General features: G+C 42.3%; 1 protein-coding gene across 1 annotated transcript in view; it reads left to right on the top strand.

Annotated features, from left to right (window-relative positions):
- Positions 1 to 2,156: 2,156 nt before the first annotated feature.
- Positions 2,157 to 16,399, top strand: part of PAPSS1 (3'-phosphoadenosine 5'-phosphosulfate synthase 1) — a 99,239-nt gene continuing 84,996 nt past the window's right edge. Inside the window, exons 1-2 of the mRNA XM_045880622.3 lie at positions 2,157 to 2,436; positions 14,103 to 14,217. Coding sequence (XP_045736578.1) covers positions 2,377 to 2,436; positions 14,103 to 14,217 — 175 coding nt within the window. The 5' untranslated portion in view covers positions 2,157 to 2,376. The remainder of the gene's footprint in view (positions 2,437 to 14,102; positions 14,218 to 16,399) is intronic.

Here is a 16,399-nt window from a genome sequence, read left to right as displayed (position 1 = left end):
TAAAAAGATTTATCTATTTTAGAGAGAGAGAGAGTGCATGAAGGGCAGAGGGAGATGGAGACAGAATCTCAAGTGACTCCATGCTCAGCACAGAGCCTGACATAGGGCTTGATTTCAAGACCCTAAGATCACGACCCAAGCTGAAACCAAGAGTTAGATGCTTAACCGACTGCACCACCCAGGTGCCCCTCTCATCAATTTTTTCATTACCTGACTTACAGTTAATGCAGAGAAGGCAGGGTAAATGTTTAATTCTTTCCCTTTATTTATCAATTTTCAAAATAATGAGTTGGTTTCCTAGCATCCTCCAAAGATGACAATGGGTTCTCTTTTAATTATAATCATTATCAGCATATCAACATCTACATTTAAACATATTTTGTGTCAATACCTTATAGTTATTATCCCTTTGTTGCTCTAATTATGCCATCTTTGACTTGAGAAAACTTCTTGAAGTTGGCTTCTGAGTCCTTTTGACATAATCCTGTGGTTTTTGTTGTTGTTGTTTGTTTAATTCTAGTGTTTTTTGATAATTTCCTTGTTTCCAGTTTAACAAGATGTTACAGGCTCATTTGCATGACTGATGCTTGGAATCATGAATTTGAACTGAGACTATCAAAGTAAACTCATAATATATTTTAACCCTAAAAATGTCTTTCATTGGAAAATCTCAGAAATATGGACTGAGAAGCAATAAGCACAACTAGAAGCCCAGATTGCGATGTCTTTATATAATTTCCCTCTAAATATCATTTCGTAGGACTTGCTGGAAAAATGGCTGATTCCACATGTGGTGCTGTGTTCTCATTTGAACTTCCAAGTTCATTCCTGTTACTGGCAGAATTGAGAATTATATTGAAATTCAGTTCTATATACAGACTTCAAATTGAACATCCCCTAGAAAAAGCTATAGGGAACCACTGACATTTTACATGGTCAAGTAAACAAAGTCAGATTTCCATTTTAGAAGTACCACTCGGACAGCAATTCAAGAATGGTGTGTGTGACAGGGGTGTGGCCAGCAGCTGCACAGGTGGGAGGATGCCTAGTTAAGGGTACTAGTTGTGATTCGTCTTGGACATGGGCAAGGCCTAATAAAAGACAGTAACAGTGGGGGAAATAGAGAACTGATTTGCTAGCTATTAAGAAGCAATAGCTTCAGGTCTTAGTGATTGAAGATGGTGTGTGGGGAGGGGGGGGCCGGGAGCCTGGAGGATGGGAGGTGGAGAGTACTGGGTTACCGAGAACTTCAAACAACTGTTTTTGTGCCAGGGGTAAGCTGTGGGAAAAGTCCTTAAGAGTAATGGGAGGGGGGCAAGAACTCGTGGAGGAAGCCCCCACATACCCCAGCTTTTTCCTATGAACTAGCCTTGTAATAATTAGGTAAATTTGAAAATGTCCTGCACAGGTGGGCATTCTAACCTGTGGTAACCAGCAGCCTTCAATAAGCCTGGGTTTCAGTCCTCTAAGAATTTCCGGAAAAGCTAATAATATAGGGGCCCTTTTGGCCTACCCGGTGAGAATTACTGGACAGAAATCTCCTGATATGAAGAGAGGTCTCCCAAGTGGGGAAGGAGGCACCTTGCAGATAACCACGAATCCCAGTCAAGATACTAATCATTGATGACCAAGGATGGGGCACTGACTGTTTTTTGAAGTTGTGCGCCGCCGAGCAGAATTTTAAAGCCACCAAGAACGTGTGGCCAATGAGCCGTCCGGTAAATCATTTCTTCCCTTTGCGAGGCTGTAAAATCCCTTTTTTAAATGTGGCCAGGTGGGTAAAGGGGGGCCAGGGTGACAAGGATACAGATTGGGCAGACACGAGACCGGTGGCCAGGATTAAGGAGGAAAAGCCACAGGGGCAAGAGACTACATCAACGTCTTCTCCCAACCAGCATCAGCTGCAAGGGAGCCAAGCACGCTAAACGCCGAGAGCCAGGTATCTCCCTTGCCCTTTCGTAGGCGGCACGCGCCTGGGACTCGTTTCCAGCCTCAGCGCCTGCGCAGCACAAGACGTCGAGCCGGGGAGAAGCCAGGAAACTTCCACGACTACCTTCTCAGGCCCCGCCCCCTCCTCAGAATCAAGAGGGAGGAGCGTCGCGCGCGTTCCGAGCGCCAAAGCCCCGCCCCCAACTCCGGCCTAAGGTTCGCGCCCGCCGCTTCGCCCCTCCCCACATACCTCTGCTCCAGACCCATTTCGGAGGCGCGGCCGACGCGCCACGCAGGAGGCACGAGCACGAGCGCGTGCGTACGTAAGCGCGTGCCGACCCCAGCGCGAGGAGGCCCGCCTTCCCGCCCCGCCCCCTCCGGCCTCTCCTCTCCTCCTGTTACCCTCCTGGAGCTGAGGATCCCCGCACCCGAGCGCACTCTGCGGCTATGGAGGTCCCTGGGAGCCTGTGCAAGAAAGTCAAGCTGAGCAATAATGCGCAGAACTGGGTGAGTCGGGGCAGAGGAGCGAAGGAGGCTCTGGGAGGCTGTGGCTGCAGCTCATTCCGGAGCCGCTGCTTCCCTCCCGCCACCTCTGCATCCTTCCTGGAGCTCGGGGATGGTACCCGAGGCCGTGGCGCCTCCCAGCTGGGGCGGTGTTGCGGGGGCTGGGGGTGCCAGACGGGCTGGCGCGGCTGGGGTCTCTGGCTGGGCGTGGTGTGCGGTCCGACCCACCTTCTGGGGGGGAAGAATGCCCTCTTCCCCAGCTCCTCGGCTCAGAAGAGACCTGGAAGAGAATCTTTTGGGAGTGAGCTGGCGGCTGCTGAAGCGTGCACCCCCGACGGGGGATGCTGCCCGCACCCCTTGAAGTGGCCTGAAGGTCTGCGGAGGAGGCGAAGGCGGGCGCATTCGGTGCGTTCTAGTTTTTCTTGGCTCTGCCAGTGCACTTAGCCCACGTTTGGATCCATCTCCACGTCTTTCCGTTTCTGAGTTTCAGTGTGAAGGGAGAGTACCCAACAATGTGGCCATTCATGAGTTGAGACTGCTCTGAACTGAGGTTCTTTGTGGCTCGGTATTAAATTGGAATGTCTAACAAATAACATGGAGTCTTAAGGACTCGATTTCCGGAGACAGTAAGGTATGGGAAGACTAATGGTTTATAACGTTTAGCAGGAACTGCCAGTTGCGGGCGCCTGGGTGGCTCAGTTGGTTAAGCGACTGCCTTCGGCTCAGGTCATGATCCTGGAGTCCCGGGATCGAGTCCCGCATGGGGCTCCCTGCTCGGCAGGGAGTCTGCTTCTCCCTCTGACCCTCCTCCCTCTCATGCTCTCTGTCTCTCATTCTCTCTCTCAAAAAAAAAAAAAAAAAAAAAGAACTGCCAGTTAGATTTGAAGGTCAAGTGCTGTGCTCTCAGAAGGTTGCTTCCTTCCTTAATTCTTTGATGATCAACGGCCTTAAGATTTTGTAAGTATAGAGCAGATTGCAGGGGGGAGAGGGGGAGGGGGGTGTCCAACTTCGGAGTCAGGAAAGGAAACGGTTTTAAGTTTAGATGGGTTTTTATTTCACAGTACAATACGATCACGAGGTTTAATTTTAAATGCAACCTTGCAAATCATCATTACCCTTGATGAGTCAAAGAAAAAAAAGCCATTTCAGGCAAATGTTCATTTGAAGTCGTGAATTTACCGTATCTCTTGTTACCAAGGATTCTCATGTGATTCCTTTCTCCTTTTAACCTTATGTGATAAGGAGGGAAAGGAGATAGAAGGTGAATTACAACATTGGAAAGAGCACTGGACTACTGGCATGGTCGCTGGTTCCAGCTTTGCCATTTAGTAGCTGAGTGCTCTTGAGGAAAAACACTCTATGTCTTTAAACCTTAGCCGACTTAACAAGGGTGTAATAGTGTGCATTTCACTGGGCTGTTTTGAGGAGTAACGAAGATAATGAATTTGAAGGTGCGGTGAAACCAGTACCATGTAACTTAGTATTGTTCCTGTACCTTGAAGTATTTCCTAGTTAGGGAAATAGGTTGGCTAAATTAGGGTATTTACAGATAATTTCAGTTATAACATCCATAATTTATTTATTAACTTTTGCCAAATAGATGTGTGTTCTTTGTAGAGACTTGTGCTGCTCTTGGAGAAGATGAAAAATGAGGGACTCCGTGCTTGCCTTCCAGTTGCTCATGGCCTGGTTGGGCTTGTAGGTGGCATTTGCCAGGTGATGAATATCACACCACAGTGAGTGGTGTAAGACGCATTTTATTGCAATTTAGTGCAGAGGTTAGTTTATCCTGGGTGTTTGGAGAGGGTTTATGGAGGAGAAATGTGCTCAGATTTGTGAGTCAGAGAGGGACTGAAGGAATAAGGGGGCTGGGAATAAGAATTAATATTATTTTTACTCCAGGAACAATGAAGAAACCTGTTTAACTACTCGGGAGATTTTTTTTTTTTTTTTTTAAGATTTTTATTTATTTATTTGAGAGAGACGGGGAGAGGTCCAGGGAGAGCGAGTGGGGGGGAGGGGCAGAGGGAGAGACTCTTCAAGCAGACTTCCTGCTGAACATGCCACCCACCGCAGGACTCAATCTCCTCACCCTGAGATCATGACCTTGGCTGAAACCAATAGTTGAACACTTAACCGACAGAGCCACCCAGGCGCTCCTACTCTGGAGAATTTTTATTGAGGAGTGGAAATAAGTTTGAATGGGTAGGGTGGGGCTAGGTTGTGCAGTTGTTAACGTTTGGTTGCTGAGTTAAGACTTAATTCCATAGGAGATTTTTGAGGATGCTAGAATTTTTAATTTTATGGGCCTTAGAAGTCTTTTTTTTGCCCCAATAGAGATGGGGCAAAAATCCCTCGTATTTCCCTTTCACATACGTAAGTTAACTAATGGACACTAGTGTGAAGAACCCATACGCCTTTAAAGTTTCCATCACATGACGAAATTGGATTTCCAGGAAGACTGGGCTACTGAGGAAATTAAATACTGCTAGAGTCCAGATGTCAAAGTCCTGGAGAACAGACAGGGTTATAGTGAGGTTTCAATGAATTAATAGATTTGAAGCATGCCTCGTGCATGAGCACTATTTAAGTTATTCTTGGTATGAATTCAAGTGTGAGGGTACAAAGGGCTGGGCTAATGTGGTAGTGGGAATAGTGGAATAGGTGCATTAAAAACATTCAAAGAAGAGTAAGAAGGAGCTGACCGGAATTAGGGGATGAAAGAGGGCGGCGGGTTAAAAGTTGATACTGAGGATTTAATCCCGGGACATGGGGAGAAAGGTAGTGACATGCTGGGAAATGGGGAAGTGATTGGGGGCTAGGGTAACAGGGATGATAGTTAAACACTGAAGGAGAGTTTACTCCTCATGGTTTTACACAAGCCCTTAACTTCTGCCTGGGATGCCTGGTAACCTTTATCACTTACTAAAATCTTCAGAGCTGTGGGCTGCTTTACCATACGGCGCGGCCTTCTGTGTGCACATACTCTTGCACGTTGCCGAATTGTTTGTGCACCCTGTATCATGTTGCACGCTGCTGTTACCATGTATTATGTAGTGAGATTTCATTACGGATGTTCTGTGTCTACACGCAGCTCATACAGCAGGATGGGGGTAAGGAGTGTGCTACAGAGTAAGCTTCGGTGCTTCCGATATTAAAAGCCTAGATAACATAAGTATCTCTGTACCGCTTAAGTTAGAGAATAAACTCCATATGTGGTAGGATTCAAATTACAGTTTTGTCATTTACCACCTGTGGGATCTTGGGCACATTACCTAACGCCTCTCTGCCTCACTGTCCTCAAAGGTAATAATGTAGTTAATAAAACATAGCTTATAGTGGAGATAATAGTGCTTACCTTCCTAGGGTTATAGTAAGGTTTAAATAAGTCACTATATTTGAAGCACGACGGTGGTGCGTGGCACATGAGCACTATTTAAGGTGTTCTTGTTATTATTTATTAATCAAAAATATTTAACACCAACTTTGTGCAAGCCTTTGTTTAGGTGCTAGGGATGCAGTGGTAAAAAGACAGAGCCCTACCTGCTCTCGTGGATATTGCATTCTGTCTGGGAAAGAGTTAATTAAAAGGCAAACAAATGAATAAGCTAATTTTCCCTTTTACCAGTTCTCCGTTTTTGAGCAGTTTGTTCCTTATACTGCTAGATGCCTTTCATAGAAGGCCAGTAGCCCACTCTGGATTTTGGGGAAAACCGAGGTGGAACAGAATAGAAACAAGCATTTAGAAATGGAACATACAGCTGATGAAAAGCTGAGGAAGAGGCCAGCATATTCATTCTTCAGAACATTGGCCTGTGTTCAGGGGCAGGTATTGATCTTCCAGGGAGATGCTGCTGGAAAAATTGCCCGAAGAAGAGGGAAAGCTGGACTTCTACTAAGAATGGACTCTTAATGTTGACTAACAGTAATAACAAGAAGAGTGATGGCAAGGTCTGGATCTGTGTTGTCTAATCTGATAGCTGCCAGACACCTGTGGCAATTGAAATTTAGCTAAAACTAAGTAAAATAAAAAATTCTTTTCCTTTGCTGCATGTTCTGCACTGCCATATGTAGTTAGTGGCCAGTGGAGTATAGAACATTTTCAGGGTCTTAGAGCACTGTATTGGACAGGGCAGGTCTAGAAAGTTCCTTTGGGATAGCCGCCAACACTTTTTCCTACTCTCTATGTATTTATGGATTCATTTTTACTTTCTTTCGGGGCAAGGAAATTTCGAGAGATAGTGGCTTCTTTGGAATCATGCTTCTGGGCGATTCTGCAGACCTGGCTTCTGGCAGGGTACCAGCAGTGTTAGCCTTCCCTTAGCAGAGTTGTGTCTCTAAATGTGAATTGTGAAATAAGCTCTGCCTGGCTCTGTTACATTTGAGTTTTGAGGGGTAGTTCTCTACTCCAACGGTTCTCAACCAGGTAAAATTTTGCCACTCCGAGGGGGGTGTTTGACAATGTCGGGAGACATTTTTGATTGTTAACGTGTGCGCACGCATGCACTGTGGGGCTTTTGGCATCTGTTGGATAGAAGATGCTGCTAAACATCCCACGGTACACAGAACAGCTCCCACAACAGAATTACCTGGTTCTAGAAGTTATTATGCTGAAATTGAGAAACACTATTTTATTCTTTGCTTTGAGTAAGAAAAAGGGAAAAAACTGCATAACTGTGAAATGCAAAATTAGTAATTTTCAAGTAAAATCTAGTTGATAATACCATTTTCTCATCCACCAGCCTGGAAGTCACCGTCTTTTGCTCTGAGACAGATCAATTATTTATAGCATACCAGTGACGGAATAGTCAAACTCCAACCCTGAATTGTTTTGAAAGCAAGTTACTAAGTAAATTAAGTGAAGAGAATAATTCTTCTTTTTGGTATTTACTTAAGTGGTAATTATTTCTGTGAAATATCGTTTAAGGGTACAGTTCTTTACCAAGTGAGTTTTAACAATAAAAATAGTGGGAATATTAGACATTATCTATAGAAGTCCAGTTTCTAATTTTTAGATGAATGTAGCCATTATTCAGTCTCTTCTCTCTAGTTTTTTTCATGCTTGCATCCCTTCCCTGTGCCTTTATTTCTCATATGTTTAAGTGTACAGTTCATTGTTTTTTAGTATATTCATAGAGTTGTACAGCCATCACCAATATCTAATTTTAGAACATTTTCATTGCCCCGAAAAGAAATCCCATACCCATGAGCAGTCATTCCCCTTCCTCCCCCTTCCTACCCCTTCCTCCTCTGTAGCTCCTGACAACCAGTAGTCTACATTCTGTCTCTGGATTTCTCTTCCAGACTTTCCTATAAATGGAATCATAAAATGTATGGCCTGTTGTGTCTGGCTTTTTAAACTTAGCATGATGTTTTCAAGGTTCCTCCATGTTGTAGCATGTTATCAAACTTCATTCCTTTAGATGGTTGGATAATATTCCACTTTATGGATATATGCTATATTTTGTTTATCCATTCGTCACTTGATGGACGTTTGAGTTGTTTCTCTTCCTTGGCTATTATGGGTAATGTTGCCGTGAACATTCGTGTACACATTTTTGTATGTACTCGCCTATGGTTTTAGTAGTTAATTTCAACTTCGAGGTAGATGTTAGTGTATTTCTTCTTGCCCCCCCCCAAAAAAAATTTTTTTTTAAGATTTTATTTATTCATTTGATAGACACAGCGAGAGAAGGAAGTGGGAGAGGGAGAAGCAGGCTTCCCAAGGAGCAGGGAGCCCGATGTGGGGCTCAGTCCCAGGACCTTGGGATCATAACCTGAGCCGAAGGCAGACGTTTAATGACTGAGCCACCCAGGTGCCCCATTCCCTGAAATGTTTATTTTATTTTATTTTATTGTATCTAAAAGGGCTCGATCAACAGATAGTCTTAGGAATCTTCTAGGAATCTCTTAGAGCTGGGTTTTCCACCTGGAGGTCATCCAGGGGCCCTTCCATTAAAGGTATTGACATTTTAAAAAATCTCCATTAATGTTTAAAGGTTACTTAATATTTAAAACAGACCCGTTGGAGAGCCGTCATGTATATACAGAGCACATGCATGATAGTTGACAGCAATTAGGAAAGCCTGCCAGTAACTTAGTTTTGATTCAGGAGGCCTGGGGTAGATTCACTTTCTGACCAGAAACATCCTTCCAGTGTTGGTGTGCAACGTGTTTTGCAGTAGCAAGTTTTTAAGTATAGCATTTTCAGATTTTCTCAGCCTCCAGGAATGTATGATCTTCTCTTTTGCTGTTCGTCTTTAGCTTGTTCAAAAGGTTAACTTCAGTTATCAGTAACTGAACTAATTGGTCAGTAACTCTGTGAAGTAAAGGCTGCTTCTCTTTGTACTTGACCATCTCTTCAACTTATTCACAGGATACTCTGCCATCTCTCCATAGTCTGTGTTGAGACATAAAAGAAACATGACTGTTAATCATTTCAGAGATTCTCTTGGAGGAGCAAACTGTTTAGCAGTCATTTTAAGGTGGGTGGTGGGGTGGGTGATGGGTGTTGAGTCCAGAATTATGCTTGATATTTGGTGTATGCTCTGTGCTTTTACAGATTTCACTTAAGAAGGCAGAGTTGTTCATCAAATCATAGTGAACTCACAAGGCATTACAATTCTTTAAAAGACATCATAGGAGAAGTTAATTTCTCCCATAGGGAAGTGGATAAAATAAAACCACCCATGTGGAAATTAAGGTGGGTCAAAAAGGCACACAGGGCCACTTGTGTGCGTCATGACAGAAGTGTGTAGAATGTGTAGAAAATGTGCACCACAAATATCAGAGGCCTGGTGATGTTAGCCTAGTAACAGGACTGATGGTTGTTTAACCCCAAGCGTAGAAAGTGAGTAAATTCTCTTGAAATGAATTGTCCCACTTCTGCTAAACTTAAGGTTTCTGAATGTCAGTCATCATTTCATTTGCAAGTTATACAGAGAAAACAAATCATGCTTTAAAATAAATGCCTCAGATCTAACTTTTACTGAGCACTGACTAGCACAAGGAAAGAGGTTGGGCGCTGGGGAAGATAGAACTGTAACTCAAGTGCTTGACCTACCTTCCCAAGGAAGTCAAAATATATATATATAGAAAGACAGCTGAAAGTATAAAACGGTCCCTAAAGAACAAATCATATAGGCAGTAAGTTATTACAGGGACTGCCTGGGTGTACGTACCAAGCCACATAAATATTTCTACAACCCACCCAGCCTCATAGGAAAGAAATTGTAAGCCTGATTTCTCCATCTTGTGGAAAGAAGCTAGGCCATTGAAGACCGAGAGTAGGAGTGTGGAATTGGAAGGAAATAACTCACTCGCCCTTCAGTGACTCACTAATGTCCTTTCTTTCGGGCGGAATTATAGGAAGGATTTGGCTAGCATGGGTGGAAAAGAAGGGAAGGGGGACTGAAAGAAGATTGCTTGTGGAAGTGGCCTTTAGATTCTCAGTAAAGTTCAGGCATAATCCCACCACTTTGCCTTTCCAGTAGTTTTAAAAAATGCTCTTTGATTTATTCTGAGAAACTGGGAGGTGGGAGGTTGTAGAAAATCTTTTTTTTTTTTTTTTTTAAGATTGTTTTTTAATATGAAAAATCTCAAACACGCACAAACAATAAGCCTCCTTAGATTGCCATATCTGCTACCAGAGTTTTTTAAAGGTAGGATGCAAGGAACCCTGAGGTAGCATTCTTTTCTTGTGGTTAAAACAACCTGTGCTTATCTTGTATTTTCTCCAAACCACATCCTCAGCCATTCTCAGATAATTTTATGCATTCTACTCAGTTTAAAAAGAAAAACAGGAGCTATTTTACAGGGCCAGAATGAATTAAAATTCATTAGATGCATGTTTCTTCTTGCCCCAAAGCAGAATAACTTGGAATAAATCCCAAAGCAAAATGACCCCAGTCAAACAGGTTCTGTCAGTGTAGGCAGCTAACTATCCAGCACCCTCCTCAAAACCACTCCCTCAACCCCCCCCTTCAGACTCCACTCCCTTCTACCCAGGCACCTGGGCTGGGAGCTGAAACTAGTGACCCATGGGAAGAGGTGTCCCTGATTCCCAAGAGGTGAGGATTTCCATGTGTGGAACCTTGTTTTTGTTTAAGATCTTGGAAATGTAGAGCTGGAAAGTAATGTTTGCTTCATTAGTTCATCGAAAAGAAATAGCTAGGGAGACCCGCGTTACAATTTTTCAGAAATGATTATTGAACATGTAGAGCATAATTTTATTGGAAATGCATTTGTTAATGCGATGATTAGTGGAGGAGGGGTACAGCTTTTGTGGTGCACCTATTCAAAGAATTGTCAGATTACCCTTTGGCCCCAGAGGATTTTCTGCAATGAGAGATAGTAGGACTCAGAAGGGCAGAGATGCTTTGTCCTGTACACTAGGAGGATCAGGGAAGGAGAGGTGGGCAAAGAGATCTGGCACCTCAGGCAGACCATTTTTAGAAAGGAGTACCATCCAGAAGTTGAAGATCTGGATAGAAATACATTCCTTTATAAAGTTCATACTTCTAAAACAAAACACACACCCCCCAACCCCCCCCCCTCCACAGTTCATGCTTCTATAGCTGCAAGGCTGTTTATTCCCCATTTTGAAGACCCCTGGGCCAGACTACAGCTCTAGTTGGATCCACTCCAATTGCTCCTGCTTCATTTTGTGTCCCTGATGCGGCTGCGGAAAACATGGTCCTGGTGACTGGTTTTGCTTTGAATTGATGATTGTTGGCTTCATGTGAGTTGTTAGGACTGCCCAGCAACCATTCTAGATTTCCCTAGTCACTTTTTCACTCTTGTGCTCATTCTGCACACTGTGTGGAGATGCTTCCCCCAGAAGTCATCACAGGTGTTAAGTGTCCTCTTTTTTGGTGAAGCCTTGCCTGGCCACCCTGTCTGAACGTCACTTCTCTGAAATTTCTTCACAGTTTTGCTTTATTGACTTTTTCTCTTTTTGATACTTATTCCTGCCTTAACTTATTCATCTTTTCCCCCAGCTCTCCCATTAATCCAGTGGCTTTCAAACTCGAGCTTGCTTCATAATCGATTGGAGGGCTTTCTTTTTTTTTTTTTTTTTAAGATTTTATTTATTTATTTGACACAGAGAGAGAGCGCACAGGTAGGCAGAGAGGCAGGCAGTGGGAGAGGGAGAAGCAGGCTCTCCACTGAGCAGGGAGCCCGACGCGGGGCTCGATCTGAGGACTCTGGGATCATGACTTGAGCCGAAGGCAGATGCTTAACGACTGAGCCACCCAGGCGCCCCACGATTGGAGGGCTTTCAAATACAGAGTGTTGGGGCCTACCCCAGAGTTTCTGATTCCCTTGGCCTGGGGGCAGGACCTGATAATTTGCATTTGTAACTGTTCCCTGGAGATGCAAAAGCTGCTTCTGCAGGGGCCACACCTTGAGAACCACTGCACTAGGCGGGAGGACTAGGTAAGTCCCATGAGGACAGTGATTTTTATTGGTACTGTTCACTCTTGTTTCATCAGCACCTAGAAGAATTTCAGGCATGTAGTATGCATTCAGTAAATAGTTTTGAATGAATGTTGAATAAGATAAGCAGTATCAAATACAAACACCTTTCAAAAAAATGCTGTCACATATCTATTTTATAAAGACATGCTGCTAAAAAGAACCTAAATTAGGGGCGCCTGGGTGGCTCAGTCGGTTAGGTGTCGGACTCTTGATTTTTGTTTAGGTCATAATCTTGGGATTGTGGGATAGAGCCCCATGTGGAGCTTGGTGCTCAGTGGGAGTCTGCTTGAGATTCTCTCCCTCTGCCCCCCCAACCCCCTGCCCCTGCCATATGCATGGGTGTATGCTCTCTCAAATAAATAAATAAATAAATGAATAAATATAAAAAAAGAACCTGAATTACGTTTTTGCTCCATAGGAAGATAAAATAGAGACTCTAATTCATTTTTTTGTTTTTTTGTAGAAAACAGCTTTATTGAGATATAATTTGCATACATTCATCTGCTTCAAGTGTATGGTTTAAATGGTTTTTAGTATATTTACAGAGTTGTGCAGTTGTCATCACAAACAATTTTAGAGCATTTCTGTCACCCCATAAAAGATCCCTGTACCCATTAGCAGTTACTCCCCCTGCCCCTTGGCCCCTAGTCTCCCAGCCTGAGGCGATTACTAATCTGCTTTCTGTCTCTAGATTTTCCTGTTTTGGACAGTTCAAATAAATGGAATTATACCATATGTGGTCTTGGTGACTGACTTCTTTCACTTAGCTTAATGTTTTTGAGGGTCATCCAAATTGTAATGAGTTTGAGAAATTCATTCCTTTTTACAGCCAGATAATATTCCATTGAATGGATATATAAATTTTAAAGTATTTTATCTAATTTTCAATTGATGGACAATTGGGTTGTTTCCACTTTTTGGCTTTTATGAATAATGCTGCTGTGAACTTGGTATATATGTTTTATGTGGATGTGTTTTCATTTCTTGTGAGTATACATCTGTGAGTTTAATTATTTGGTCATATGGTAACTGTATATTTAACATTTTGCGAAAGTGCTGTTTTCCAAAGTGGCTCTATTATTTTACATTTTCACCAGCAAATGTATGAGGATTCTAAATTCTCAGTATTGTCACTAGCACTTGTTACTGTCTTTTTGATTATAGCCATTCTAGTGGTTTGTAGAGGTATCTCCTTGTGGTTTTGATTTGATGTGCCGTTTTCTGATGGCTAATGATACTGAATTTTTTTTTTTTTTTGAGAGAGAATGGGGGTCAGAGGAGAGAGAATTCCAAGCAGGCTCCATACGTCTAGTGTGGAGACCCATGTGGGGCTCAATCTTACAACCCTGAGATCGTGACCTGAGCTCAAATCAAGAGTCAGATGCTCAACTGATTGAGCCACCCAAGTGCCCCTGAACATCTTTTAATCTGCCTAATTTGTCATTTGTATTTTTTCTTTGGAGAAATGGCTATTCAGATTCTTTGAGGCCTGTGTAAATTTATGTTCTTTTTGTTTAAGAAGATAATTTGGAAGAAAAATTGCATTCCACTTTTTTTGTGGAATAACCACAAATAAACAATGCATCTCTTTTTTTTTTCCCATCGTGCATTTCATGATACCTACAGACCTTCCATACTTTGTTCAGGAGTCTGCTTAGATGCTACCTTCTTGGAGGCCTTTGTTGATCAGCCTGTCTAAAGAGGCACTCCTCCCTGATCCCTCTTTCCAGTCATACCCTGTTTTATTTTCTGTGATGCACTAGTTACTCTTTGATATTACAATAAAGTTTTATTGCTTTGTCTCCCCAGTGGAATGTAAGCTCAGTGAGGGCAGGGACCCTGTGTTTAGTTCACTTGGTAAACTGGTAGGGCCTCAGTAAATACTGGTTGAATGAATGATTCAGTGAGTGGAAGACTGGGCTCTGGAGAGCCTTCCCTTGTTATGGGAACTTCGGTCAAGCCATTTAACTTTTCTCAGGTTTAATATCTTCATTTGTAAAACCACAGGTTAAATTCAGTGGTGTATGTAAAGCATCAAAGGCCATACTAGGTACTACAAAGAAAAGAAAGCTGTTAGCTTTAATCTTTTTCTTTGCTTATGGCATGTTATACAGAACAGTGACAGCGAAGAATATGTGTTTACTTTTTAAAGGACTCAGGTGAATCAGAATTTTGTTTCTTTTTTCCAGGGGATGCAGAGAGCAACTAATGTCACCTATCAAGCTCATCATGTCAGCAGGAACAAGAGAGGTCAGGTCGTGGGGACCCGAGGTGGTTTTCGTGGTTGCACAGTTTGGCTGACAGGTACGGTCAAGAGAGAGAAATTAGTTAATTTCAAAAGTAGCCTTGAACCAGGATGAAGCCTATTTATTTAAATTCTGAGCTGTTCTTGTATTTGGAACATCACTACATGTAACTAACAATGTTGCTTAATTGTAACATATTTCCTTTTGGTAATTCCTTTTGTTCTTTACAGAATTGCTGTTGAAATAAAGGGAAAAACCCGAATGCATCTTATTTATTTATTTATTTTTTAAAGATTTTATTTATTTATTTGACAGAGAGAGACACAGCGAGAGAGGGAACACAAGCAGGGGGAGTGGGAGAGGGAGAAGCAGGCTTCCCGCCGAGGAAGGAGCCCGATGTGGGGCTTGATCCCAGGACCCTGGGATCATGACCTGAGCCGAAGGCAGACGCTTAATGACTGAGCCACCCAAGCACCCCTGTAACACATTCTTAAATTTTCATAATTCTTAATCTTAAATTTAAAATTTTCATAATTGTTTGTGTTTGAGTTCTGTAAGTAAATTGATTCTATATCCATCAACTCACCATTAGTTCTTTTATTATGGCGTTGTTCAATCATGAGCTCTTTCTCTGGGTCCAGTTTTAAGTGTTTATATTTCATCATTAAATTGTTTTTGTAAGATAGTGCTCACTGGATTTTGAATTCTCTGAGTTTTTATATTTGAGAATGTCTGCCTGTCTTTTACGACGATTTGACTGGGTAAAATATATATTTGATTTGTACTTCATACTTTTTTTGTCTTGAAGTTCTTAAAACATTATTCCACTGTCTTCTGGTATTAAATGATGTGAAGAGGTGTGAGACTAATTTGATTTTTTTTTTTTTTTTTCCTTTTTAGGAGCTTTCCTTTTTTCATCTGGGTCCCAGAAAAATTGTTTCTTTTCCTTTATTTAGAAGTTTTACCTTTCTTATTTAGGCCCTTTATCAATCTGTAGTTGATTTTTGTGTGTATGTGAGGGAGGGATCTATTTTCTTTTTTTTCCATGTGGATAATCGTTTGTCTCGAGCGTATATTGATGAGGTCATCCTTTTTTTTGTGCAATGCCAGGTGTCATGTCACATTTCCACTTATGTGTGGATTTGTTTCTGGGCTCTCTGATCTATCCTACTGGTCGATTCCTCTTTTATTGCCACATTGTCTTACTATATAAGTCTTGAAGTCCAGTGAAGTAAGTCCTCTTACCTTATTCTTCATCAGGAATATCTTAACCTTTGGGGGGGGGGGGGCTCTTTGCATTATTGTGTAAATTTTGTAATTGGTTTAACCAGTTCCTCGAAAATCTGGTAGGGATTTAGTTTGGGATTACATTGTATCTAAAGGTCAATTTTGTGGGCACCTCGGTGGCTCAGATGGTTAAGCGTCTGCCTTCGGCTCAGGTCATGATCCCAGGGTCCTGGGATTGAGTCCCGCATTGGGCTCTCTGCTCCTTGGGAGCCTGTTTCTCCCTCTGCCTCTCTCTCTCTCTGTCTCTCATGAATAAATAAATAAACATCTTAAAAAAAAAAAAAAATAAAGGTCAATTTTGGGGAAAATTGATCTTTACAATATTGGGTAATCCTTTCCTTGAACATGGTTTATTCCATTGATCTGACCACTTGTGATGCTTATAAATACTGTTTTTCAGATTTTTTGGTACTTGTTTTATGATCTCGTAGATAATCAGTTTTCGTAAATACATATTTGAAAAGAACATCTATTCCCTGACATGTGCAATGTTCTACATATGTTCCTTAGATCAAGTTTGTTAATTATGTTATCAAATCTTCCGTAGCCTTTGTTGATCTTTTTTTTTTTTTTTTTTAAAGATTTTATTTATTTATTTGAGAGAGAGCACATGAGAGGGGGGGAGGGTCAGAGGCAGAAGCAGGCTCCCCGCCGAGCAGGGAGCCCGATGCGGGACTCGATTCCGGGACTCCAGGATCATGACCTGAGCCGAAGGCAGTCGCTTAACCAACTGAGCCACCCAGGCGCCCCTTTTTTTTTTTTTTGACAATATTGTTGGAAATGGAAGTAAAGATTTCTTCCCTTTTCTTGCAATTCAGTAGCTTAACCAGGATCCGTCAAGCTGTTTTGAGTTGTTTGCCATTTTCTTGGAATGCAGTTTGCTTTTTCTCAGATTTTTATTTCAGATGAACTTTCCTTTATATCTTTACATGTACTAGTGTCCCAGGGCTGCT

Source organism: Mirounga angustirostris, unplaced genomic scaffold (assembly GCF_029215605.1).
Source record: "Mirounga angustirostris isolate CCGP_5_RB_7025 unplaced genomic scaffold, mMirAng1.0.hap1 SCAF_2, whole genome shotgun sequence".
Taxonomy (NCBI): domain Eukaryota; kingdom Metazoa; phylum Chordata; class Mammalia; order Carnivora; family Phocidae; genus Mirounga; species Mirounga angustirostris.
Note: the sequence above shows the minus strand (reverse complement) of the source record. Positions and strands in the feature narration are given on the sequence as shown.